At 37.9% G+C, this 27,459-nt stretch overlaps 3 protein-coding genes across 8 annotated transcripts in view; 1 reads left to right on the forward strand and 2 right to left on the reverse strand.

Annotated features, from left to right (window-relative positions):
- Positions 1-2,437: 2,437 nt before the first annotated feature.
- Positions 2,438-23,016, reverse strand: LOC109070690 (elongator complex protein 2). Of its 2 annotated transcripts, none has more exons than XM_019087223.2 (22): positions 22,734-23,016; positions 22,409-22,487; positions 22,157-22,227; positions 21,454-21,595; positions 19,865-19,942; positions 19,577-19,641; positions 19,439-19,505; positions 18,284-18,427; positions 17,910-17,993; positions 17,626-17,726; positions 12,373-12,501; positions 12,076-12,225; positions 11,799-11,990; positions 11,254-11,323; positions 11,048-11,146; positions 10,091-10,148; positions 8,032-8,104; positions 7,172-7,361; positions 4,635-4,756; positions 4,126-4,268; positions 3,915-4,028; positions 2,438-2,870 (listed from the first exon to the last, which is right to left on the reverse strand). In XM_019087223.2, exons 1-22 carry the CDS (start codon positions 22,863-22,865, stop codon positions 2,714-2,716), a joined length of 2,460 nt encoding a protein of 819 aa, XP_018942768.1. In that variant the 5' UTR covers positions 22,866-23,016; the 3' UTR covers positions 2,438-2,713. The 2 variants fall into 2 exon arrangements, with proteins under 2 accessions (XP_018942768.1, XP_042601545.1); XM_042745611.1 differs by having other exon boundaries at positions 22,409-22,483; positions 22,734-22,869.
- Positions 23,017-23,101: 85 nt separating this feature from the next.
- abitram (actin binding transcription modulator) lies at positions 23,102-25,232 on the forward strand. The gene is made up of 6 exons (XM_042745618.1): positions 23,102-23,286; positions 23,505-23,556; positions 24,113-24,242; positions 24,378-24,454; positions 24,542-24,611; positions 24,699-25,232. The coding sequence occupies exons 1-6, from the start codon at positions 23,205-23,207 to the stop codon at positions 24,831-24,833; spliced, it is 546 nt and encodes a 181-aa protein (XP_042601552.1). The 5' UTR covers positions 23,102-23,204; the 3' UTR covers positions 24,834-25,232.
- A 407-nt stretch (positions 25,233-25,639) lies between these two features.
- The window catches only part of LOC109070688 (catenin (cadherin-associated protein), alpha-like 1), a 55,519-nt gene continuing 53,699 nt past the window's right edge, over positions 25,640-27,459 (reverse strand). For all 5 annotated transcript variants that reach the window (XM_042745614.1, XM_042745613.1, XM_042745616.1 and 2 more), the window contains one exon: positions 25,640-26,935. In XM_042745614.1, the coding sequence (XP_042601548.1) occupies positions 26,786-26,935 (150 nt within the window). In that variant the 3' untranslated portion in view covers positions 25,640-26,785. The remainder of the gene's footprint in view (positions 26,936-27,459) is intronic.

Consider the following 27,459-nt stretch of genomic DNA (forward strand, 5'->3'; position numbering starts at 1 on the left):
TAGAAGTTGTTGTAACTCAGGCATAAGATGTCCGATCTGCCCCAAACTTCACATGCTCGAAAAGAGTCTTGGCCTGAACACATCTGAAGGTCATTATTCCACTATAATCATAGCGCCACCTGCTGATAACAGAAAATGGCTTGTTTTACACTAACTTAAACATGCAATGTCCAATCTGCACCAAACTTCAAATATTTGATAAGAGTCATGGCCTGAAGATATCTAAAGGCCAATGTTCAGTTATAATCATAGCGCCACCTGTTGGCAATAGGACACAACATGCTTTATACTAACTCAAACATTCCATGTTCAATCTGCACTAAATTTCATATGCTTGATAAAAGTGCTGAACTGAAGAAATCTACATGACAAAATCCAGTTATAGTCATAGCGCCACCAGCTGACAGCAGGAAGATTGGCACATATGAATGACTTTGACATATTCCTCTTATATTTACCACATTAAAAGCATATTTCTCGCCGTTCGCTGTTTTACAAAAGCCACCCGGTGGTGGTGAGCCCGGGTGCGAGGGCCCGTTCATCGCTGCTTGCAGCTTTAATTTTACTTATAATTATCTTACATGCATTCCGCGATGTGAAACGAGTAAAAGTAGCGCCAGTTTTGATTACCCGGATGAGCGGGTTTATATGAGACTATGAGATTTACAGTACATGAGCTGGATGACGCGCGATCGACTAATCAGAATCAAGTAATTCACACAGCGATTCAGATTCAAAACGACATGAGAGGTGAGTAAATGATCTAAAACTTTAATTTTTGAGTGAACTTTCTCTTTAATTCTCTACACTGCAATGTTTTGATCTCTCTCACAAACTTCTACACAACCATAAAACAGAACAGAAATGCAAGGCGGATGAATCTGTAACGAGCGCTTCTGTACATTGAGTATAATGAATTATTGAGAGTGCAGGGACTTGATGCCAAACTGGATGCTAGAGGATGAAGCCTTCATGTCACAGTCAGCTTTCCCATTCCATCAAGTGCTCAAATATTTAACATGTCAGTACTAGACAGGACACAGAAGGCCTTTTCAATTTTCACAACACAGAGGGTGTCCTCAAATAGCACACAACGAACCAGCTTACCTCAACAGAACAGATTAAAGAGATAGTTCACCCAAAAATGAAAATTATGTCATTAATTATTCATCATGTTGTTCAAACCCATAAAACCTTCGTTCATCTTTGGAACACAAATTAAGAGATTTTGATGAAGTCCAAGAGCTTTCTGATCCTGTATACAGCAAGGGAACTACCATGTTCATGACCCAGAAAGGTAGGAAGGACATTGTTGAAATAGTCCATGTGACATCAGTGGTTCAACCTCAATTTATGAAGCTACAAGAATATTTTTTGTGTGCAAAGAAAACAAAAATAATGACTTTATTCAACGATTTCTTCTCTTACTGTACGTCACTGTCCAACGCCATTACTACATTTCTGTGCCTTGACCTGTTGTAGTTCCCTTGCTGTCTATGGAGGGTCACAGGGTCAGGAGGATCAGATTTAATCAAAAAATATCTCAATTTATGTTCTGATGATAAAAGAAGGTCTCGTGGGTTTGGAACAATGTGAGGGTAATTAATGAAAGAATGTTCATTTTTAGGTGAACACTTTAAGCTTAGAAATGTTAAACTTTACCACACCATAATTTTGACTAGATGTAAAACAAGACTTGACATTGGGAAGTCTCGCCTGGCTTGCAGTCCTTGTTCCAAGGTGTTCATGTCTGATGTTATGAACCTGATAATGTGTGTAGCTGAAGTAACAAAATCTGTTCATTGGAAATACTTACATGGTGTCCCTTTCTGGAATTCTTATAAATACAATAGGAAACTTACAGTTACCATTATGACAGGTTGACAAATTGCTTATAATCTAAAGTTAGAAAGTGATTGCATTACACCATGTTATTATAATGGCCTGCAGCAATACTTCCAAAACAGTGAGTATTTTTATCATTTTAGCAGCGCTGTGGTGTCTTGCCAAGTCTAAATGATTTTCTGTGGTAATCGAAAACATGTCACAGATGCTGTCGATACAACTTAAGTTGAATTGGATCCAGAAAACATTCCTTTAATGTCTCACAAGGATGAATGTCATTGGTTTCAATAAAGGAAGCGCTCAATAAAAAGGAGCACTTTTCCTAAATGAAACACACTATTTCTCCAGTGAATGATTCACGCCTGGTGAGTCTATGGCCCTCACGGCTCATTGTACATCTTATCCGAATGCTCATCTGTCCTTCAGGCACTGGAAACGAGAGGATGTGAGCCGGATTTTCTATTCTCTTACTGTCACTTACGGCTGTAGGTTATAACAAGAGGATTGGTCGTTCATGGGATGTGGGGTGCTTTAAAACAGCCAATAAAAGAATTATAGTTAGCTTGAGATAAATCACTCATGTGACATTCCATTACTAGAAAAGAGCCATTTATTACAATACAAAGCAATATGTTTTTTTTTATACATCATAAATAGTACATTAGTTCATGTTTACAGTTCATAAGTAATAGTGCTGTAATTTGAAGAAGAGAAGCTGATTTAAGGGAATGAGAAAACTGCTCCCAGAATCCTCCATGAAAAACGCCGCACATTTTGCCACACTGGCCAGCTGAAGCCTTCACAGCAATTCATTCGTACTGAATATCAGCTGGACGCACTGCAGATGATCACCAGAGGCGCCATGAAGTCACAGGGCTGATATTTTGATGTTGAAGATTTTGACGACATGGTCGGCACCAGCGCTGGCTAGCTGAACCCAAGCACGCTCTTCGTTCCCGCCATGGCCTGCCCGGCCTGGCCTCGGCCTCCAGCGCAGCCTCTTCACCGTCAAAGTGTGACTCTGACTGTGATGGGTGGTTAAGGAAAGCCACAAGCACGACATTGATTCAAGGCAACACAAATCTCCCCTCGCACACTGTCTGGATGACTCTGCCGCCCCGTTTCACTTCAACTGTGCCTGTTCAAATACTTCCAGGGGTGAATATACACTTGCCAATTTCAAAGGTAATACAGGCAGACGAATGAACACATGAATCAATGTTGTTTTTCACAACCCACTGCAATACATGGTGAATTTTTACTTCTTGCACTTCTAAGGTGAGTGACTTCTGGGTAAGAGATACATGTAAGTGCCTACACAGACGGTTTATCAATTACACCTACAGAAGGAGAGAGTTTAGCCAGTCGGGACTCAATCCACTGTGGGGGAGAGAGAGATAGCTAGCGAGAGGGCTCGGTGCAAACAGAATGCACAACACGGCCTGGCCTCTCTCTGACACTTCATTCTTTCTCTTCACGGATCAATGCGAAACCTGCCCACGGGAGCCCCTGTATCAACCTGAAGCTTCTCCCGAGCAGCGTGGGCCAGCGCAGATACATGAGGCCCTTTTGTTGTCAGTTACACCACCAGCCCTGGTCTCTGGGTGGAGGTATGACTGTCGTGTTCAACTTCAGATCATGTCATTTTCTAAGATGCTAAGAGGAAGACTGTGAAACTCTTGAGATTATTTATAGGGGCTTATGAGGCATTTTAACAGTTTTAGATTATTTTTGACTAAACAGCTTTGGAGAATCTGCTTGCTTCTGTCAAATTTTCTGTGCAAATTGCAATTGTGATTAAAATGCTTCAATTTGGCTTCCGTGAAATGCACAATTTGGCCATTTTTTTGTGATTGCATTTCATTAAAATAAATTACATATAAAATAAAAATATTAATTACTATTACTTTTATTAGATTTATTATTATTATTATTATCTTCGAATAAAAATATAAAACAACAAAAAAATACAATTCTAATAATTCAAAAAATTCACTCATTCATTTCAAACTCACTATTTCAGAATTATTAAAGAGTGGAGAGAAGAATATGAGTGGGAAAAAGGATACCAAGCATCAGTTTCTCCACATCTGCTCCAGTCTGATCCAGAAGACAAATCCTCTGATGGCCTCCATTTATACAGCACAATTTTCCCATTCTCTAGACCTACAGCCAGCAAATAACTACACAAATACAAGTATAATTCAATATTTGTCCCAGACACATCACATTCATTCTAATGATGGTGTCACAAGATCACAAGTAACAGAATAACATTACCTCTGGTCTGAACAGAGATATGGGCAGATAGACACAGCAGTAGCTGAATCTCCGACATCCAGAACAGAGGAGCAGGGGGTCACGCTTTCACCCTCACATTCACCGACACTGTCTCCAGAGCCACAATGACCCCAGATGATTACCTACAAAAACACAACAAGGTCAGATGTCAAAGCTCAGACCGCAGGAAAGAGTTGGACTTAAAAATGCTGCATGCAGTCCTTTTTCCATCATTAAAAATGTTTTACATAGAATTATCAGTATCAGTTGCTCAACAGCAGCGGTTGCATCATGGGGGTAGACAAGTTGAAATCCCATGAACAGCTAAATACTACTTTCTTTATTTTTGCATTGCCCCAGTTATTGGAAATTTTAGCTTTCTACAATGGATATCAATAACTGAAAACTTTCATGTGTTGCTGCGTTCACACCACTATGTGGCCATCCATATGACTGTCATGCAAACAAGTCCAACAATATTTGCTAAATGCATGTTAAACTAGACCTACCTTCTTGTCTCGACTTGATGTCACAAAGTACTTGCTGTCAGAGCTCCAGTCACATGACCAAATAATACGTGTGTGAACCGCTGTGTCCTTACTAGTGTTTGCGTAGAGAGAAAAGCTTGCCTCTGGGGAAGAAAACGAAATAGTAAAACATAAAAATACAAGACAATAGTATTCCCGAAAATACAAGAACTAGTTCACCCGCAAAAGGAATATTCTTTCATTAATAACTCGCCCTCATGTCGTTCCAAACCCATAAGACCTTCGTTCTTACGAACACAAATGAAGATATTTTTAATTAAATCCGAGAGCTTTCTTACCCTGCCCAGACAGCAACGGAACTACCACAGAAATCGTTGAATGAAGATGCTATTTTTGTTTTCTTGCCGTACAAAAAGTGTTCTAGTAGCTTTGTAACATTACAGTGGAACCACTGATGTCACACAGACTTTTTAACAATGTCTTTACTAACTTTCAGGGTCAGAGGGCTCTCAGATTTCATCAAAAATATCTTAATTTGTGTTCCGAAGATGAACAAAGGTCTTACGGGTTTGGAATGGAATGAGGGTGAGTAATTAATGACAGAATTCTCCCTTTTGGGTGAAATATCCCTTTAATTTATTACTAAATTCCATTACTAAATTCTATTTTAGTCCATTGAGATATTCTGCTCAAATAAAAGTGTATTACAGTCCAAAATAATAGTGATTAACTGTTTAACCATTATCGTGCAACCCTACCTCAATGTTTTTCGTAATTTCTCTAGACTGAGCTTGTGGTCACCCACAGTCCAACTATCAAGGTCAACGCACCCTGGTGACGCCACCTTGACCAGTAACCCTCTCCATCCGCATGCCCCGAACAAACCAACACATGCGCCTCTGCTAATTAAAGCTTAAGCAACCACGGCTGGCCAGCCACAGACTGGTGAGTCTTAACTCATTAACCAGAAACACAAAAGAGAGGGAGTCTGACAAATGGAGAGAGGACGGCAGGGGAGGCAACTTGTCTTTGTGATAAAGATTTCTCCACACATGACACGTTCGACCACCATGCTGGGCTGTTCTCTGATCAGCTGTGACACTCACTAACCTCTCCACATCTGCAGCATACAGGCTGTGAGTAATACCAGCCTCAACGAGAATGGACTGCAGCGTGCCTTGGCCCTCAGCAGCCGGCAATGCCTCGGACACGTCAGAAAATAGAGAAAGAAAAACAGACGCTCCTGTGGTTACCTTGTGTCAACAGTGATTTAGATGTGTATGCTCAGAATACACATTAATACTGCATGGCCGTTGGGAGGCGCTAGCTTACTCTTGCCAAATGCCAAGAGAATCTTACAGTGGGCGAATATCAGCAGTCCACAAACCTATATTGTTGACAAAGAGAAATGGAGGAAGGTAAAAGCTGTCTTTGAGTAAAGAGGTCTATAAAGCCTGGAGGAAGCCGTTAGCTTTCCCATTCATCTTATAGGATGTTTCTTCTCAGGTGGGTTTACGTAGGGTTGTACAATTAATCAAAACAAAAACAAAACTGCAATGTGATTCACAGTTTTCAGTGTCTCTGAGCGGGTCAGCTCCGTTTGCGCAAACTCATGTACACATACAATGTGCATTTGGGAATGCAATAGGCGCCAACCACCTTCCCAATCTTTTTTTTTTTTTTATATATATATATATATACATATATTTACATACTGTGCAGAAGTTACCTCTATCCATTAAACAAAATTAGTATAGGGCAGTGTAGAAGTGACAGGAAGTGAAGTGGGAGACCGAGAGAGGGGGGCAGGATTGGGAAAGGTCCTTAAGCTGGGATTCGAACTCGAGACGCCGTAGCGCAATGATGCTGTATGTCAGTGCGCTGCCCAAAAGGCTATCAGGGCCAACCCCTTCCCAATCTTTTCATGAGAAATCGGATGTTATCAACAAAAGAGAAGCTGTAAGGGCTCCCTAAAGTTTTCAGTAATTGAAAACTTAATTGAATGAATGTGTAAGTGTATGTGTATGTGTAAATGAAAATGAAAAAATTAAGACAGCCATAATTATTAGAATTGTAATTGTACAGTTGTACTTTAAAATAAAATAATTATTGGTTGTGTTTTTTCTTTTTCTTTTTTTACAATGAAATACTATAATAGTAATATTTTAGTTTTATATTTTTATCAATAACTATTATTATTATTATTATTATTATTATTATTATTTTGTAGTCATATTGACAAAATTATGCCAAATTGTGTTTTTTTTTTTTTCAAACAAGCACAGCAAAAGTGGATCTTTTTTAAATATTATTATTATTATTATTAATATTATATTTTCTTAAATACTAATTTTTACCTTACAGTAGAATATAATAATGGTAAAATACTAATATATATATATATATATATATATATATATATATAAAAATATTAATATTCTTATTTAGCAATAATTTTTTTTTTTTTTTTTGTCAAAATACACTCCTCAACTTGACCGCTTGTTTATGAAGGAACAAAGATGAGGTATAAAATAAGGTAAGAGGGGAGGGGTGCTCACCTGTATCTGTGTCAGGGTTGCCTCGTCTCCATAAGGACCAGGTGCGATCTCGAGAAACGGCGAGCAGAAGGCGTCCATTTGGAGAGAACGCCATCTGAGTGACGGTCAAGCTGTGGCAGGGCAGTGACTGAAGCTGTTTCCAGGAAGTTGTGCTCCACAGAAGAATGGCAGCATGTTCTGATTTAGAGGCCTGTGACACAAGACATATGTAAATCATGTAGATCTTTCACACCAACATCCCAAAGCAAGATGTTTGTCCTCTTTCTCTGAACCTCAACCGCAGAGCCCTCCTCCTACATGCAGCGGTTGCACCTCAGCCAGCAGTGGATAAACCTCACGTCCACAGCAAAGTCATCTGAGCCTGCAGGACCCCAGCAGCAGCCCGCCATCAGCCCCACTGAATAAACCTCACAATCTCTGCTCGAGCGTGAACAATGGCAGGTGACACGCAGAATGTGCTTTCATTCGGAAGGGCTTTGTGCGTGATCAGCTTGGGTTTGGCAGAACCACGGGGGCCAGACCGGGACACAAACCATTGATCTCCCTTCAACTGTCTCAGAATGTGTCACGCCGGCCAGAGGGCACGTAGGGCTGCCTACCCACCCTTGTTCATGCGAGTTCAATGTGTTTTTAATACGACAGGCGGCTCATTACATCAAAGAGAAACAAAATTAACTTAAAAATGGATGTCAGGGTCTAAATTGACATGAGCTTCTTAAAATGGCAAATGACTAAATATTCAAAACCACTTTAGGATCTGTGCAGCTTCACGCATGCATGCTTTTCTGTTTCCTGTTATTACAGTCCACGGCTACATTTGTGTGACACTAATGACCATCTGGTCACCCATGTGACTGTACCTTACACGCCGAGGCCACCACCGTCCTCTCAGAATCCGACGCCAGACAAAACATCTCAAAGCCGTGTCCATACCTACAGAGAGAGCGACACGGAAAGAGGGTATGTTAATGAGGGCTCTGTCAGTACCTGCTCACAAATAAAGCCTGAGCACCGTGACAGTCGGGGTGGTGATTCAAACACGACGGATGCTTTGTGTGTCAGGGCTGCCGTGTGTGCTTATGGGAGTGGAAGAAAGCCGTGCGCTCTGGAAGCCATTAGCAGATCTGCTTAGTAATTTCCAGCATTGGATGAATAGCTCGGCAAGCCAGGCTGTCAAAGCCTTCAGCTGCTTACAACTGTGTATGTAAATTCTTATAGTGTATCCAGTGTCTCCTGTGTATCAAGGAAACCGACTTTGAATTCTTATGAGTAAGCAAATCTGTACCTTTCAATTGACTGAAAATGCCTTGGGGGGGGGGGGGGGGCATGAATATTTAATCGTGAAAAATACTGTTAATGTGTAGTAATTTTGCAAAACTTCTTGTGAATAATATGCCTATTTTCCCACCAACCAGTGCAAAATGCCACTAAGCATCCAATTCTGTAATATATTGCCTACAGTTTCAGCAAATGTCAAAGTCGTATGTCATTTTAGTGCAACACAGGCATTATTCTGTGCTAACAAAAGCTCGGCAAACTTAGGCCAGAAAATACTGAATGCAAGTAAGCAAACACAGGCACCAAATGCTTGGCTAATGCAAACACCCCACTGCATTGCTGTGACAGTAACAATCCTTAGTATGCAAGGGATCAATAGAGACTTCAAATATGTGAACCATTAATCTGGATGCTATTCAGCTATAAACATTTGAACAGCTTAAGCAAATCTCCTGCAAACTGTTGCAGTGTTATTGTTAACTAAAACTATTAAAATATATATATTTTTAATTGAAATCATACAGAATGTTTTTAAAAACTTAAGTCGGCACCAATAGCCTTGTGGGCAGTGTGCCGACATACAGCGGTGTTGTGCTATGAGGGTCCTGAGTTCAAATCCCAACTAGTGAAACTTTCACGCCCCCTCTCTCTCCTACTTTGCTTTCTGTTAGCTCTATTCTGTCCTATCATAATCATATCATAGGCAAAAACACACACAAAAAATACTTAATAAAAATGACAAAACTTAAACTCAAATGAAATCTGAAAATATAACAAAAAGGTTATCCAAAATATTAATAAATACTATTATAGTATTTAAATTATACTAAATTAATTAAATAATAAAATAAACTTTTGCACCATGACTTTAAAAATTGATCATAGGAAAAAATTACTCTTGGTACAATGAATATTTGTCTACACTTAAAGTGTCTTTTGTTTGTGTAAAAATGTAAAATTATTATTATTTTAATTACCATTGTTTAAAATCACATGCATAAAACAGTTGGTATATCAGTGTTACATATCGGTTACTAGACAATTGCTAAAATTACTACTAGATTTATTTTTGGTGTTTTTTGCCTTTATTTTGATAGGACAATTGGTAGAAGAAGCGAAATGGGAGAGAGAAGGGGGCGGGATTCGAACTCAGGACACCCGAAGCGCAACGGGACTCTATGTCGGTGAACTGCAGTTGAGGCTACCAGTGCCGACTTTTATTATTATTATTATCAGCAGTCAGTCTAAGTTTACTCTAATACCTACTATAACACCCTTCGCAGCAGTGTGTAGAACACTGGACTGACACATTTCAGGGCGCAATGACACAACATCAAACTTGCATAACCAGAAGCATTAGCATTCACATGCTTGCATACAGTACTTTTGTGTCTTAGTTTGGATGCAGAAGTTAAGGAGAGGAACAAAAAAATATATTTAATTAACAATTTTAGGCTTTTCTTGTTTAGTGTCAAAGCATACAGGTTGAATGGTTCTTGTCATGAGCTCTAAATACCTATTACACTGCATTATTTATGTCATAGAAGCTGGTTAAGCAAAAATGCGGGACAGCATTAGTGCCCACTGCAGAACAACCAATGAGGGCAGAAGAACACAAATGAGAATTGATGGGAAACTCACAGCTTCTGTACCTCTGGCCACAGTGTGTTCTGCAAGAGGTCATCCTCTGTCGGAGGCTCTGGCAATACACACACACACAGTCAAAATATAAACAATAGTTATTATGAGAAATGAGCAGACGCCTATAGACTGTATTTTTCAATAGGCTCATTTTTAAATTTAGCAACAGATACACAGCTGAGCAATTTACTCAAAGCTGTTTGGAACAACGGCGGCTTTATCTACAATTTTCAATGGCCGTTAGCTTTACGACATGCTGTAAATCAAATTTAGCTCTCTTTGTGCAAGCCTGAAATAATATTGTCTCATTTAGATACACAGACACTTATGCAACACATGCCCCAATTGAAATGGAATGGAGAACAGGCATTTTTTTTAATTCATCCCTGGTTTGCAGTTTTATTTTAATTATTTCCCGCTTTGCCCCTCCAGAAGAAGCGAGATGGAGGGAGTGGTATTATTCCATTAACAACTCTGTGTCCGCCTCATTGCGCTCCCCATCGCCCAGAGTCATCAATATTTTAACTTTGCAATTATATAAGCTTTTTTCTAATTATGATTCCAGATTAAGAAGCTTTTTCAATCACATTGACAACGTTTGCCACTGTTTGCCTGGAGCAAGAGAGGCATAAACCCCCCGCTTCAACACTCACCCTCCCCCCCCTTATGTTGTAATAACATTTGTCTCCAGTAACTCTGATTCATGCCCCAGATACATTAATAAACCAGAGAAAACAGTCTTTAATATCTGCTTGTCACAAATGAAGGATATCAATGTGTTTTCTAGGAATAACTGAGGAACTTACAGTGTCTACCTGGTGATGGTGAGGTTTTTGACTATTGCCATAAATCAACTATTGCCACTATCTACTTGGAGAGAAAGAGACCATCTGACTGAAATGTAAAAATGACCAACCACATTTGAGAAAAAAAGCAGGAAACTGTACACATAAATACCCGTGAGTTTGAGTGGTTGAAAGTAGGACTCTTTATATTGGTTGGACAGGCTATTGAAATCTTCACTGTCCTGTTGAGAGCTCTGAGATGTGAGGTCACCTGTAAACACATCAGATGCCACAGTAAAGGTTAGCAACTGCCTCACTGCTCTCAGAATCAGCACAACGCAAATTCTCCAGTGGCCAATGAATTCAAAGGGTTCATACCTTGAAACACGGCCTTGTTGGACAGGCCAAGGGCAGGGGTGCTAGCTCCCTCTGGGAGATCTGCTATATCCTGAACACACAGGAGACAGGCACACACTCTAAAACCTCTCTATAGAAACCCTTCTTTTATATTATTAACTTGTCCAATTTTGTCTGAAATGCAAAATACTTTATAACAACTTTTTATTGAACTGTTGTATAAGAACAAAATGCTGGTTCTAAATGAGCATGGCTGTGTTTGGCTCCACAAGAGCCAAAGCGTTTAAGTGATATTGGCTTAATTACACGAGATCAACCTGAATTGAGAATGTCATTTATGTCGTCTCATTTACCATGACCTCAAGTTACAGAAAATGAAACTCATTTAGCTATATATCTGAGAGCATGTGCATAAACATTAGGATTAAGATAATGGAAAAATGTGAGACTCATCTTGAAATCTCTCGCCGATCCAAAACAGTAAAATTAAAAGAGTAATTAAAACCTAGGTTTTTATTTGATGTAACTAATTAAAGTTTAAAGATTAGATGATTCTAAGTACTTACATTACAGCCCAGTAGTTTCTCCAGAGGGGTGCATGATATGTTAGCAAAGCTCTCCACAAAATTCCTCGGAGCCTTGAACACCCGCAGGACCTTCTCATCAGCACCGGACACGAACTGAAAACGGCCAACCATAGTCAAACACTGCATGTCATAGCCGTGAATCTGTGGCCTTGAGATCTCGTGCCAGGTAATCTGCAAACACAGTAAGCGTTGATTGACTATAAAAGCCTACAATGTATGATAATTCAAAAATCAAACAGATTATATTTGTTTAAACCTCTGAGCGTCCGTTTCTGGTCCAGGGTGTAAAGAGTCTAGTGGTTTGGTCTGATCCGACAGTGATGATAAAGTCTCCCTCAGGGTCCCAGCTCAAGTCCTGCACTGCATTAAAGTGACCCGAAATTACCACACTGGGCCTCCATTCTCCCTGTTTAAAACATAAATCTCCATATTCATTTACTCCATTTGGTGTAAATCATAAAATGCATGAATTTTGACCATTTTTATTAGGTAAAAAGAAATGTTTGCATAAAAAGCTTTGCGTTACTTGCGGATGTTGTCAGTTATGTCTGACCTGGTTGCTGTCACAGTGCCAGAGGTGCAGCGCTCCATGAAAGGCATGAGCCAGAATCATAAAGCCATCGGGACTCATCTGGCATCCATAGAAACCCAGGGTATTTCCTCCAACTTCCCCAACACGAACCAACGAAAAGTCCACAAGAAATAACGGAGAAACAATAAATATTCAAACTATCCATATTATAGTGTACAGCACCACACATCAGCCCTGAAAGTTCTTGTAGGACTACCTAGAAGGACACAATGGTGAATTAGTAACCCATTGAGGGACTCAAACCTCCAATATTTTGGTTACCCACCTTGTGGTGCGTTTCTCATACAACAATGTAATTTGCTGCTTAACTACCGTAGTATGATATTATATGTTATTGGAGAAATTAACTAGCTAGTTATGACTATATCCCACTTGTTAACGCAAATATCTAATCAGCCAATCGCATGACAGCAACTCAATGCATGTAGGCAAGTTCAAACCGAGCATCAGAATGGGGAGGAAAGGTGATTTTATTGACTTTGAATGTGGCATGTTTGTTGGTGCCAGACGGGTTGGTCTGAGTATTTTAGAAACTGCAGATCTACTGAAATTTTCATGAACATCCATCTCTAGTACTTACAGAAAATGGTCAGAAAAAGACAAGATATCCAGTGAGCAGTAGTTCTGTGGGCAAAAATGCCTTGTTGATGCCAGAGGTCAGAGGAGAATGGTCAGACTGGTTCAAGATGATAGAAAGGTAACAGTTACTCTAATAACCACCTGTCACAACCGAGGTTTGCAGAAAAGCATCTCTAAACACACAACACGTCAAACCTTGAAGCAGATGGGCTACAGCAGCAGAAGACCACACTGGATGTTGCTCCTAAATGGAAACTGAGGCTAAGATTGAAAAAAGGTTGCCTGGCCTGATATATATTGCTTATTTTGCTTAAAATTTAGGTCCACCTGTCATACGAAGAAGAAACTATTTTTCTAACCACAGCGTGAGAGCTGCAGTTCCAACCTCACAACTTCATGAAGCCGTTCACAAATGCCCATTAAATCTATGGTTTTGAGAAACACTGAATTGTTGGTGACAAACTTTCTTTTTACCTAACAATACTTTTGGGAAACGCACTTCAGATCTTTAAAATCCAGTCCACCACAGTCCCATAGTATGGTGATATTGTAGACTGTCATCCACTCTGAAATCCTGTCTGAAGTGGTTATAAACTCATTTTAGGGTTATTTGTTCATTTGATTATACAGACAGAATGACATTATGTTGTGGCTGTTATGAGTTTATTGCCTGGGGTGGCTTAAATCCAATCCTAAATAGGACATTTATATGAAAACAAAAACCTGGGAACACTCTGCATTCTGCATCATGTTCTTGATGGTGAGTGTTTGATAAGAGAGGCCTTCGCTGGTGTCACTGCCCCTGATAAACCGGTTGGTCAAGCAGGCCGCTAATTAGTAGTCATGAATCCTGAGCAATCCGAGTTGAGAGTCTACAGCTGTGCTCCATCTCCGTTAAGTAACATTCTGAGGACACCAATTAATCAGGCCGACAAGCAAAAAGCACGATGTATGCAAAGAGGAGACTATTAAATGAGAAATAAATCGTGTTTGCTTCCTTTGAATGCATTAATGTGAAGTTGAACGTAATCACACACACATTAAATCAAATATGAGCCTCGGAAAGCTGGAAGACAAAATGGTCACATGAAGAATGAATCAGTGTAAACTCCCCTGACTGGGCTGGGCTATGAATACCAAAGCAATGTAATTGTTTTTCAGCAAATTGTAGCACGGCTTGCCCTCCGTCTGGCCCGTGTATAACATGCTTAATGCTGCTCGAGTGTCTCACGGTAATGGGGGAAGTGAGTCATGCTGCGAAGCAAGCGGTAACATTGTATAAAACAAGATAATTAGTCATGATTATGCCATCAGCGATAACCTGCCTCTACTTTTATTTATGGCTGTGTGCAAGCAAAGACTGATGCTCTAGCCTCAACATCTGCATTGCCAATACACACTCAGAGGGTGAAAAAATATTTTTTTAATTTAATCGAATCACACTTTCAGCTGTGAAAAGGAGGTATGAACATTTTCGACAGCCATCGCAGTGGTGTTTCGTGCTGACCTTGAGCAGGACAAGACATTTCCAGCAGCCGTGTTAAAAGCAGCAGTGATTCCTCACGTTCAGGAGTGTCACCGCTCAATGATTCACAGTCTCTTGTCATGCCCAGTAGAGCATGTCTCAAAGATATTGCCAGATCAGGTGGCTAGCTTAAGCTCTTCATCAAAACGACAATACTAGATGGACAAATCAGCCATCTAACGCTGGAAAACACGGATTCAAATCTAAATCCACAAACCATCAAACGGTAAGGGCTATCGACATTTTCACGGTCCTGTGTACGCCAATAGAGAGACATTTGAGATGCCCTTCACAGGCGTATCCTACGGAGTGAATATGGCGGAACTAATGACTGTGATAAAGAGAGCCCTTCACTTTGAATGGCACGGATCTCTGCGAGCCATTCTGGAAAGAGTGATGCAACATTAACCAGATTGATTTTGAATTCCGTCCACATGGCTACTCATATATCACGGCCAAATCTCATGGGTGAAATGTGGAATCATTCTTGTTTAGGGAAGGAACACCAATATGGATTTGTGGCACAATGCGTGTTGTAACAAACCACAGTGTTTTGGATTGGATTGGTACGAAAGGAAACAATGCAGGGGAGGCACAAAACTCTTGAGGATCCTGGAAATCAAACAGTGGCTCAGTACTACAATGATGTGATCTAAGAAAAATCTAGGCCGGAAGCCAAAAGACTGTAGGTTCTTGTAGCTCAACTGGTAGCCATAACCCCACACTTAAAAAATGAATGCACTTTAGATAGAACCAATGAGAGGTGGGAACACCTAGGTTTGAAGCCCAGTAGAAGCAATCCATGAACTATCAGCCTTATGCCCTTAAAAGGTACTTATCGCCGGTTGCTCCAAAGTGATTCAATAAGTATACTGCAAGTCACTGTGGATAAAAGTGTTTGCTAAATGACTACTTGGATTATCTTGCACTTTATCTTACAAGATAAATGTTATCGCTACCGGACAAACTAATGCTTTACTCATGGTTCCATTCCTGTGGAGATGAGAGATTCATGAGGCTAAAAAGTGAGCAATCCAACAATGATGAGCAGCTCAATATTACGCCAATTCTATTTAATGTGGGTGTGGGTCATGAGGTCTGGAGGTTAAAGATTTTCATGGTAACTCATGCGTTCTCTCTTCTGGTCTATCAGGGAAAATAAACCATCAGCACAACACTAATGGCTCAAGAGTCTCAAAATGGTCCCTGCAGTCCCCCCAAACTGCTCACTGGCAACATGACTTATTAGTAGGGTGTACTTTACTCAGCAGTTTGCCTGGCCACTCTACTGCAAACCAGCTCTCCACTAAATCTGACCAATTAGGCTAATCATTATGGAGGAGACTCTTCTTTGTGGATGTGTTAATTAGCCAAAGTGATGCTGGTCATTTTCTGCTTAGTAGGGCACTTGCAGTCAGTAATTATTGCAGGTTCAATGGTTAAGAACTTTTCACACCAAATGCAAGATGAAAAAATAACTAAACCTTAAAATCTGATATAAATAGTGGAATTTAATCAAAGATCAGCCGCAAAAACTCCTGGTGTGAAATGCACCACAGGAATCCATTGTGTCTGTTCAAAATCTAGTTTATGAAAAATATTTATGTTTATTGTGAAAGGGCCTTCATGCTACACAACCTTTTCAGTTTTGTTCTACATAATGTAGTAATAGCCAAGTATGCATTATATCTGTTGCTTATCTCTTAACCTGAGCTAAAGCTGAAGTGAAAGTAGGGGATCAGAAGGTGGAAATCGGAAAGGATGTATGATAACAACCTCTTTCTTCTATCAGCTCACTGTCTTTCATTTTTAATGGGACAAGCCTTAGTACGACAAAGCATGTGCATCATCGTACTACAACATGCCAAGTGTCAGAATCAGGAGCAATTGATCTGAGCCCAGAGACCTATGTCTGTATGCCAAGATCAAAGTGAGTACCTCTTATTAATCAACCATGAAGTCAAGCCTGTTATCTGCTGCTACAATGCCAATCAAAATGTACTATCATGACTGAAGTAAAAAAACAAACATTGTTTTTATCACCATCCCATTTCTGAGAGGAACCCACCAATCATTCACAGTCCCTCACACAGATGGAAGAGAACAAGCTTATCTGTGCAATTCTCAGTATGTGGGTTAAATTCGATGCAGTTAGCAGAGAATGGGCAGATGTTCCCTGCAAGACCCAGAGAGCGTAACAGAGGAGCTTGTGCAGCACTTCCTGCCCCTGCTGCGGATTCTAGAAGTCCATGACTGACAACTAGAGAGTATATGAAAGGCAGGAAGGAAATGACCTCAGGATGGGGTTATTTCTTTCCAGGAGCTGATCTGTACGCTCGGGTTTAAAAAACAGAGGAGACTGAAGCCACTGACGTAGGGTCTGCATTGAGAGACATCCTGTGTCTAGAACTAGATCTTGTGCCTATTTTAAAGTATTTATGCTAGTTTTCATTTTCTTTATTGGTTTCTAAGGCACTACATAGTCTTGCACCAGTGTACCTTTTAAAAATGCTTTCAGTCTATAAATCTGCAAGGCCACACAGATCATCCGGTTCCTCTCTTATTCGGGGATGCTGCATTCAGCCTTTATGCTCCATGCCAATAGAGGAAATGTTTATTTTATTTATTAAAATCATTACAATTTATGTTTTACATTTTGTTGATTTTTATTTTACTGTATTCTATTATTTTACACTTTTATAATAAACTACTTTAGCATTATTTTCATTGCTTGTATTTTGTGTCAATTTCTTGTTCAATTTCTTGTGCTTCTTGTCAAGTGCATTTGACTGGATTTGAAAGGTGCTTTATGAATGAAAGTTTGATCGATAATTTTTTAATTTAAAAAATGTTGAAATCTGAGTCGTGGCATAGTGGTAGCACGATGTGTTTGACACATCAGGGTTCAACTCTGGAGCTGTCCGAATCTCATTTCTTCTCTCTCCTTCCCATAATTTCCCACCCTTTCTTTACTGTACTCGTATAGAAACTCTGAAAGGCTAGAATGTCTCAAGTCTTCTGGAAATTTATAGCATTTTACTGCATTCTAATCCACCTTTAAAATTTTTCCTATATCAGTATTTATTAAGTAGTAAACAAAGTGACTTTACCAGCTCAACCCACATGCCTGAATCCTCCTCTGGCCCCCATAAGATCATGGTTTTGTCCACTGAGGCAGAGAGCAGCTTCAGGGGCTGTTCCACTGAGTCACCTGTAGGGGGAGACATCAAGTTACAAAACAGAGGGAGACTGGATAAATACAAATAAAATAATTTAAACAATATCAATTATACAATACATCAAAATGAAAATAATTTCACAGGACATTACAATGATATAAAGAAACAAATCAGCTCATGCTCACTAATCACTAAATGAAAGCATGCAGGAATACCTTTGACACATGGAGGTTGCCAGTGAATTCCATAAACCCAGTTTTCATGGCCAGCCAACACTGTTTCAAGAGTCACAGCAAACTCTACAGCAGAAAGAAATAAGCAATGATGAGTATATTATTACCCTCGCACATTTCTCATTACTTTGAGTCTTTACTAGACAAAGTCCATTTTACTTGCATTTGGATGCTGACAAGTTCATTTTTGGACTCTGCTCTGATTATAAAATACTATATATGTAATCTAAAGTGTTTCTATGGGCCAAGACATGGTTTCAAAACAGATAATCAAGCAGCTAATCAACTCAACAATTGCCAATTTATACAAGTCATCACATAACTAAATTACAATCATGCAAAACCTCCAGCCTCACCGTCTCCAGACACTTGAAATACATTCTCCTTCATCTTGAGAACAGCGTCCGTCTGCTGGACTGGTTCAGTGGCAGCCTTGGCAAACAGTCTCCACACTCTGATCAGACAGTCTTGAGAACAGCTGGCTAGCCAGAGCTCTCCATCTACACATCCAACAAACAGTTAAAAAAAAGTAGTATGTGAGGCTTTCTCGCTTGTATATTTCAGTTACAGAGCCTTTAGTTGGCAGCAAGAGCCTGTTTCATGCATTATAAAAGAATGTGAGAGTGAAAACAACAATACTGGCTCCTTAAGATGGTGCATTTTATATCCCTAGACTATTTCACTGCCAGTACTGTATCATATGTATTAAACAGGTCTTTGATTTCAACTCTTATGCCAAAATTCATGAAAACATATGCACATCATATTTCACCCCACAATCGCTTTGATGTTTTACACGAGTTAGTCTGCAATTCTGATTATTTCTTAAGACGATGTTTATTTCTGTAATACAGCAATGAGGATCGTCCTGTCACCTCAAATTAAAATCATTTTAAAATGTGCATAAACACACAAACATTTTTATTTATGGCATCACAGTAATAAGAAGTGCTAGCCACATTCTACCAATGTGGCTTTATCTCCAATTAAAACAAGAAATTAATATATATATATATATATATATATATATATATATATATATATATATATATATATATATATATATGTGTGTGTGTGTGTGTGTGTGTGTGTGTGTGTGTGTGTGTGTGTGTGTGAGTGTGTGTGTGTGTTTGTGTGTGTGTGTGTTTATCTGCCAGTTTATTAAAAAAGTCTCTTATGTTTACCAAGGCTGAATTTATTTAAATACAAAAACAGGAAAACAGTAATACTGCTAATTATTACAATTTAATTATTCCAGTGGTAACTAAGCTACATTTTTACATTTCAAATTTCAAAAGTTGAGGTGCTTAATATTTTTGTGGAAACCATGTTTTATTTTTTCAGGATTCTTTAATTTACAGAAAATTAAAATAACAAATTTGTGTAACTTTATAAATTTTGTTACTGACATTGTCAATCAATTAAATGCATTTAACATATTAAATTCATTAAAAAAAAAAAACTTTGACACCAAACTTTTGAATAGATTACAATAAGGACTTTATTCTTACCTTTAGTGGCCCACTCAACACATCGGACCCAATCCTCATGTCCTGACAGAGTCAGAAGCCTCTGAAACTAAACACACCCACATGATACACAAAATATGAAGAGCATTAATATAAAGCAAAGTCACCTGACAGTCTTACCTGTCCATTGAGTTGCACATACAGGTGAACTCTGCTGTCATCTCCCCCGCAGGCCAGTACTGGAACTGCAAGAGATGTAATTATGCTCCTCAGTCACACGAACACAAGTCTATTCAGACAAGTCTATTCACGGCATCTAGAAGCAAAATACAGCTGCAGTCCAGACGTGAATAATGTAAGAGGCAGTCTAACGTCACCCCAGGACATATTTAAAGCACAGAATGAGATTTTAACATGATAGGGCTGGACAATACAGCAAGCCAACATGGAGCAGTGGGCGCAGCTTACCTCTGCTGCCTGGCAACAGCGCCAAGGAGACATCCATCATGAACCCGCTCCCAAAAGATACGGTCTGGAGGCATTCAGCTAATGTAGAGAACAGAAACACCTCACATGAAAATGAACCTGTCCAACTCATGATGAATTCTTATTAAAAAAATAACAACTTATTATTTTAAATGAGACTATTATTAATCCAAAATATATATCAATATTAGAACAATTACCCTGAAAACCAGAAATCATCTCCTGTGCTAATTAAAAAAAAAGAATGCACTCAAAAGCAGCTGGTTTCTGCGTGCTGGAAGACAGCTCATTAGATTACTGGCAAAGGAATGATGCAACTCATCATTGTGTGACTCAAAAGTTTGTCAAAACAATACAGAGATATTGCATTTACCATATTGTATATTGCTTTCACACACCACTTTTGAAATGGTCAATGAAATATAACTCTCTTTCTGAGCAGTAAGTATGGACATCAGAAAGAAAGCAGTAGGAACAATCAAATGATGTCTCTGCTTTTACTTACAGTATGGTTTCTAATTGGTCGTTAGGGAGATGCATGGAATTTAAACAAATTTTGATCATGATGAGCCTCTTCTTAGTACAAGATAACTTGTATAAAAAAAGCCAATTAACGCAAGGCAAGTAAACAGTACATATATAAGATATACTGTAGGGATTTTTCAAGCATCAAAACAAACTTAAAATTTTGTCCTGTTTAATTTGACTTTTTCTAAATAATAACTATCATATACAGAAAAAAAAGTCATTTAGTGTAACAAATGCATATATCAAAAAATCTTGTCAGGTGTATTTAGAATAAGAATCATTAGATGACATTAAAAAAAAACTCTATTTATGGATCAGTGCAGCCCTCAAAAACTAATTAATTATCATTTCAAACCACTGCAATAATCCTTATAACAATTAGGTTTTACTCATCTGCCAGCAAGAAGACTTTAATAATTTAAACTATAATAAAATTTAGTATGATGAAATATTCTTTTATACATTTAATTACGTAAAGGTCAGAATATTTTAGAAAAATATATGCTACACTGAAAGACGATGGAACATTATTTCACCCTAATTTTGATATTTTATTTTTACAAAAGTTATTTAAATTATTTAAGACACTTTACTTGCATTTAATATGCTTTTGATATATATAAAATCACTTTTGTAAATTTAATTTGATGTGGACACCAAAATGGGACATCTTGTCTTTGACCCAGAGACATGTTTTAAATATAAACAAATACATCCGGTCTTCAGTGTCTCAAGATCCTTCAGAAATCACTTGGGTGCTTAAGAAACATTTCTTATTATTGAATACAGCTGTGCTGCTAAATATTTTTCTGGAAACACATTTTTTCAGGATTCTTTAATGAATAAAAAGTTAATAGAACAGAACTTTAGTAACATTATACAATTTTAAGCACTACTTTTCATTTACAAGAACCAACCAGCAGATGTCAGGCTTGTAGAATTTGGAAAGTCCTTATTTTTTTTTAAAAAATAAATCTTTAAAAACTTGCATGACTGAGTATTTTAAATCTGCACTTTTATGATGATCACAATTCCTATCGTACCTGTATCAGAGCTGCATGTCCAGAGTTTAACCGTGGAGTCAGAAGATGCTGAGGCCACCAGTAATTGAGAGGAGGACAGAGACAAGGCATCCACTGCACACACGGGCCCTGAGTGTCCCAAACACACTGCACATGCTGTGAACTGCAGCAGGAGATGGACAAACACAACTCATTTTTCACTTTTGTGATTATCCATTTACAGACAAATATAACAGAAGATCACCAATTTGAACTCCATAACTGACAAAGCTGGGTCATTCCTGTGCTGCAGTTCCTTTCGGGCTTTCATCTCGCTGATTTCTGTCATTTTAGTAAACAGGATGGTTTACAGTGTGACAAAAAATCTGATAATTATTCAAATCCATTCCTAAAACTGTTTGCGCTTTTGTTTTCCCACCAGAAATAATGACATTTCCTGGAGGATTATGCAATTGAGCATCTGGGCAAATTGCAAAAAGCCTATTAAGTTAAGAAAATAATTAGTTACATTTCGTTATAACTGTAAGAGTGTTATCACTAAGGGTTTTCTTAACATAAGGGATTTGTCTAGATATAAAATCACCTTTATATTTATGTTAAAAACAAATCCATCGTTAATAGCTGTTGATCTATTTAATATTTTATCCAATGTATTGCATAACAGAAAGACCCAATTATGTTGTCAGCATAAGTGTCCATATATATTGTTATTGTACACACATACCTTCCCATCCTGCTTTTCCCAGACAACAACGTTATTATCCGATCCACCAGACACCAGCTGGGTTTCCGGACCTGCAGAAACAGACAGCTTACGTTTCTACAGGTTCCTTTGTTTTTATCGTGTCTGACAGTGACAGGTAACTGAATATTGTCTATGCGTGAAGTAAAAGATTTCACACTTTTTCAAACCTTTGAAACTGAAATATCTGTAAACAACATCTTTGACATTTATTAATGAGGGTAAAAGACTTACTGCAGTCTTGTTTATGAACCCACTGGACAGCATTCACTCTTCCAGTATGTTTATTCAGCACCTCAACAATCCTTACTTCCTGACAACAATAAAAAAATTTAGATGAGACAAACCTGTCACAATTTCACAGACATCTTATTTGAGAGTTTATCAAACACTTAATGAAATTACTTCATCAGAATGTATACTCTAAACATAGGTTTGAGTTTACAGTTTGCACATCACTGCATTAAAGAATCGGAGCATATGTAACTGTATAATGTAAGTGTAATTCTGCCACAGAGCATCAGCATCACCTCAACTAAATCAAGCGAACAATCAGTACCTGTGGGTTATAAAGGGCAACTGAATTACATGTCCCAAATGCGATGAGACCCCCTCTGCCCCACGACACAACATTAGGAGTGCGATTAGCACAACAAGAGACATGACATGTGTCCATTACAGGCGCTGCCATCTTCAACGCTGCTGTGTGTTACAATTAAAACGAACCGGGAGAATCTGCCACGATAGTAGTTCCTGACAGAGTTATTTAAAATACGCTTCTCTAAAAATATAGCTGAATTGGATTCAATAACAATCCATTTGCATTTACTATCAGGTAAAGGAATTTAGCAAGACACAGTTATGCAAAAAACACCAGCAGATACCACAAATTAGTATAACCGGATGCAAATTCAGAGCGGACATTTTTTTTGAGTGACTTGATTTGTCTTCCGGCTTCAAGCATCACTGTTTAGATGTGATCAGACTGCATCAGCCTCTGTAATATTTTTTCTTTTTTAATTTAATTACTATGGTGGATGCTGACATGGAAGACAGTGAGAAGAAAGCCCCATCAGTAATCGATCGTTATTTCACCCGCTGGTATAAAACTGGTAATATGTTATGATTAGTATTCGCCTGCTCTTGTCAGTTGTTTTCACTGTAGCTCAATGTATGTTCAAATTAGCGTCCCAAAGCGTATATATATATATATATATATATATATATATATATATATATATATATATATATATATATATATATATATATATATATATATATATATATATACTTTTTAAAGATGTTACGATTAATGGCCGTGTTTGTGTAGATCTGAAAGGAAAAGCATGTGAGGATCACTGCATTCTACAGCACTCCAACAGGTACATGTATTATATTCTCTTCACTCTGCAATTTCCTTCAAGTACGTACTGTACACTTTTTTTTTTTTTTACTGTACACAAGCTTATTTTTATTCAAACTGGCGGATAGCAACGTTTTTTTTTTTTTTTTTGTTGATGAATATGATATTATAACTCTCTTAAACACTTTTAATATTTTATACACTTCAGATTCAGTTGTTTTTTTAGGTCTAGATTTAAATCTGTACATAAATCTCAGATCCAAACTTTAATACTATAAATATATTATTACATATTTTAAACCACGATGGTCTGAACCAACTATTTAATTTTATTGTATGACATTGATTATAAACATTCTTCGGAAATTACGGCTGCTACACAATCAACTGAATTCATATTCTGAGATATAGATTGAAATGGCAACATGTTGGAAATGTTCACGATGCGAGGAAAGATCCACTATTTCTTTATTTTCTGAAAGTCCACAGGGTCATAAGTGTTAGAAACACCCCTCGATACTTACCTCTGAATGTACCTCCGCTGTGAAAACATAACTCTGTTTTCTTCTTATCAGGATATGCGTCATCACACTTGCAGAGTCTCATCCCATCCTTCAGAATGGACGAAAAATCAAAAACATAAACTATCAGATCAGCGACGGATGCAGCCGTCTGAAGAACAAGGTGTCTGGAAAATCAAAGCGAGTGAGTACCTTTGTCCCTAATGCCTTTAATACTGTAAATACACACAACCAACACAGAAGTGATTATGAGAATTACTTGTATATCTCAATTCACACTTTCTCTGAACATTATCAGTAAATATAATTTATTCTGCAGGGTGGTCAGTTCCTGACAGAGTTTGCACCACTGTGTAGAATAACGTGTACAGATGAAAAGGAATACACCATTTTCAGGTCAGTTACACAGATTGTCACTTAATAAACATCACATTGAATTGCTGTAATCTTAAAATGATGTCAGATCAACTCATATTTTTCCAGCTGTATCAGAGGACGTCTCCTAGAAGTGAATGAAGCCATTTTGAACAAGCCAGATCTGTTATTGGAAAAGGTTACCAACAATACTGCTTTAAAAAAATTCAGTGGAAAATCTTAAAGCTTTTACGAATTTAAGAATTGTGTTCTTTTTTTGGCACAGCCTTCCACAGAGGGATACATTGCAGTTATATTACCTAAATTTGAAGAGAGCAAGAGTGTCACTGAAGGCCTTCTGACCAGAGAACAATACGAGGAGGTTCTGACAAAAAGAAACCAACAAGAAGAGCCTTGCTGAGATCAACTTGCACTTTGAAACTGCTTTGAAGAATAATTACTTCAAGCAGGTGGAAACGTCAATGTGTGCCACTTACATTTCAAAAAACACCTTGAGAAAATCCGAAGGAATGAAGACTTGTCTGCTGGATCCAGAGCAGTCTTGGATTTCACTGGAGTGCATTTTGTTGGACCACTATTCAAGAGACATAACAATGCCAGCGTCATGGGTATTGTGTAGTGTTTAGTTTATTGTTTCATTAAGAACTGCTTTAATTTGAGAAGTAACAGGTCTGTGTCCTCACAGAAACATTATTTCACTTCTGGTTACAATAAAACTGCTTATCCCTAACTTTTTGGAGATCGTTATTGTTTAAGTTAATGCTAAATAAAGGAACTGCTCCCTTCTGAGTGTATTCAACTGGCTCGTATATGTTTGTTTTTATTCAGTCAATTTCTTTTACACAAACTAAGGTTGATGTTCTCAAAACAATTAACAGCAGTCTCAACATTTTGTCATTTTCCCAAACAGATTGTACTGACATACATTTACAAAACATTACATAACAAAAAACCTCATGGACCTAAAACTTGCATACACTGGTGTATGTAAACTTGTATTTTCAATATAGTTGAACATATAACCAACAGAGAATTTCAATAGTTTTGATGTTAGTACGTGCTTTTAATAAATGTATTGATTGAAGATAATATGTATTTCATCATGAGTCTGTTTCAATAGTCTGCTTGGATGGCCTTAGTTTTGAGGAATGTATAAAACTGAATAAGAAATGTTTTGTGCATAAATAAATCACTCAAACATAAATATTTAAGAAAAATAACATATATTTAGATTTTTTTTTCTGATTTCACAATCATTCGATGGTCCAACACTAATACAACCCAAGGTCATAGCTGCACAATCATCTCTAAAGCTTCTGGTTAGACTGACTGAAGTATAAATCAGAGGAACTTTTTAGCAGAGCATCAACCAGAATTGGTGTGTGAATGGAAACCCAATTCTGAAGAGCCTTTTAATCTGTGCCGTACTAATAATTTCAGTACACAACAGCCTAAGCTGTTGATTTATATACCTTCTCTAACCTTTTAGGTTAATGTACCAAAGCTTGACTTAACATTGTTAGGACTGAAGTAAAAATACAAATCACAGTGACCTACAAGGCAGTCAATACTATTACAAAGCTGTCACTCCTACGCAAGTACATTTAAAGGGCCAGTTCGCCTGAAAATGAAAATTCTCTTTATTTACTTGCCCTCATGTCGCTCCAAAACCTGTATGATCTTCTGTGGAACATAAAAGACGAAGTTTTGAAATTTTTTTGTTTTTTGTGTTTCATATAAGTCATACTGGTTTGGGATGACATGAGGGTAAGAAAACGTTACCAATTTTCATTTTTAGGTGAACTATCCCTTTAAAAGGAACTGTCTTTTTCATTGTCATCCTTCAATAATGCCTCTTTGGAAAGTAACGTTCCCTGCTGTAAACACTCAAACTTTTTCATACTAATAAGCAAAGTCTCTGAAACGGTGTCCTGTAGCCCTGTGGCGAAACCAGTGTAGGAAGATGATTAAAACGGGATCTATTTGGCATCAATTTGTACATGAGGCAGTTATGTTAAATACAGTGTGCAGAGTTTTTTTGCATCCAAACTTTTATCATGTACACCTCAATGTTGGCTAATCACGAGAAACGCAGCTTAATATTCGGTTAAAACCGTAGCGTATTTACCAGCCATTACACTTGAAAGAGTCGCATGATGACTTGAACACATGCAATTAATGAAGGGTTTTTTCTTCAATATTTTTTGGTATCTGGAATGAGGCTGGTAATGCTAACGCTATCATACACCACAAAGCGAATGAGCAGAAGCACAAAGAATGGCACGTTGTGGGCGAGTGCATTGCCATGCACTGTGTGCGCAAGAGCAGGCAGAAGCGCCTTTGGTTTCAGAACTATTTGCTCTCCAGGAATGTTAGATTGGCCATGTGCTGCTCCAGGGATTTGACTCCAAAGCCATTCAGAGTCTCCTCACTGACGGTCGTGCTCTGCTGCTTCTCCCTCCAGTGCTGAGGTGAAGCCAGACAGCTGCGTTCGGATTTACACTGGAATTAAAGGTAGAAGATACAGTTTAATACAAACATGCTCTAAGATTTGATTATACACATTTTTTTAATTGATAGAACAGAACATAAATCACACCAGAACATTAAATAATAAGTGAGGGTGCACAATATATCATTTATTTAGAGCTTTTTAAATTGATTATTAACATTCAATATATTCAAGATGTTTATGCTTGCTCATTTCCTCAGTTTTTAATTATCTTTGCTGTAATCTAACACTCTTTAAAGCTCATCTTTAATAACACAATTTAATCAACTAGAATTTTAATATCAGCGCACCCACGAAATAAAAGCACAACACTGTTTCCTTACCAGCATGGAGATATTATTATTTTTTTTATTTTACTTCATTTTTTGTTAATATTTTCATTAGTTTTAATATTTTCTGTTGTTATTTTAATTTTGGTTACATTTTTAGGAATATGTGTGTGTTTTTGTATTTTTACTTATTTTTTTAAATGCCTATATACTAGTGCTGTCAAACAATTAATCACATCCAAAAT

The sequence above is a fragment of the Cyprinus carpio genome, chromosome B19 (assembly GCF_018340385.1).
Source record: "Cyprinus carpio isolate SPL01 chromosome B19, ASM1834038v1, whole genome shotgun sequence".
In the NCBI taxonomy this organism is placed as follows: Eukaryota; Metazoa; Chordata; class Actinopteri; order Cypriniformes; family Cyprinidae; genus Cyprinus; species Cyprinus carpio.

What these genes read in the sequence shown, in the direction of transcription:
- LOC109070690 (XM_019087223.2), bottom strand. Translation starts at nt 22,865, where the DNA reads ATGGCAGCGCCTGTAATGGACACATGTCATGTCTCTTGTTGTGCTAAT. An exon ending in CAGGCATGTGGGTTGAGCTG is followed by an intron (nt 12,502 to 17,625) that starts GTAAAGTCACTT and finishes GACTTTTCGTTG; the next exon opens with GTTCGTGTTGGGGAAGTTGG. An exon ending in TCAACCACTCAAACTCACGG is followed by an intron (nt 10,149 to 11,047) that starts GTATTTATGTGT and finishes GTGTATTGCCAG; the next exon opens with AGCCTCCGACAGAGGATGAC.
- abitram (XM_042745618.1), top strand. Translation starts at nt 23,205, where the DNA reads ATGGTGGATGCTGACATGGAAGACAGTGAGAAGAAAGCCCCATCAGTA. An exon ending in TGTCTGGAAAATCAAAGCGA is followed by an intron (nt 24,243 to 24,377) that starts GTGAGTACCTTT and finishes TTTATTCTGCAG; the next exon opens with GGTGGTCAGTTCCTGACAGA. An exon ending in CAGATCTGTTATTGGAAAAG is followed by an intron (nt 24,612 to 24,698) that starts GTTACCAACAAT and finishes TTTTTGGCACAG; the next exon opens with CCTTCCACAGAGGGATACAT.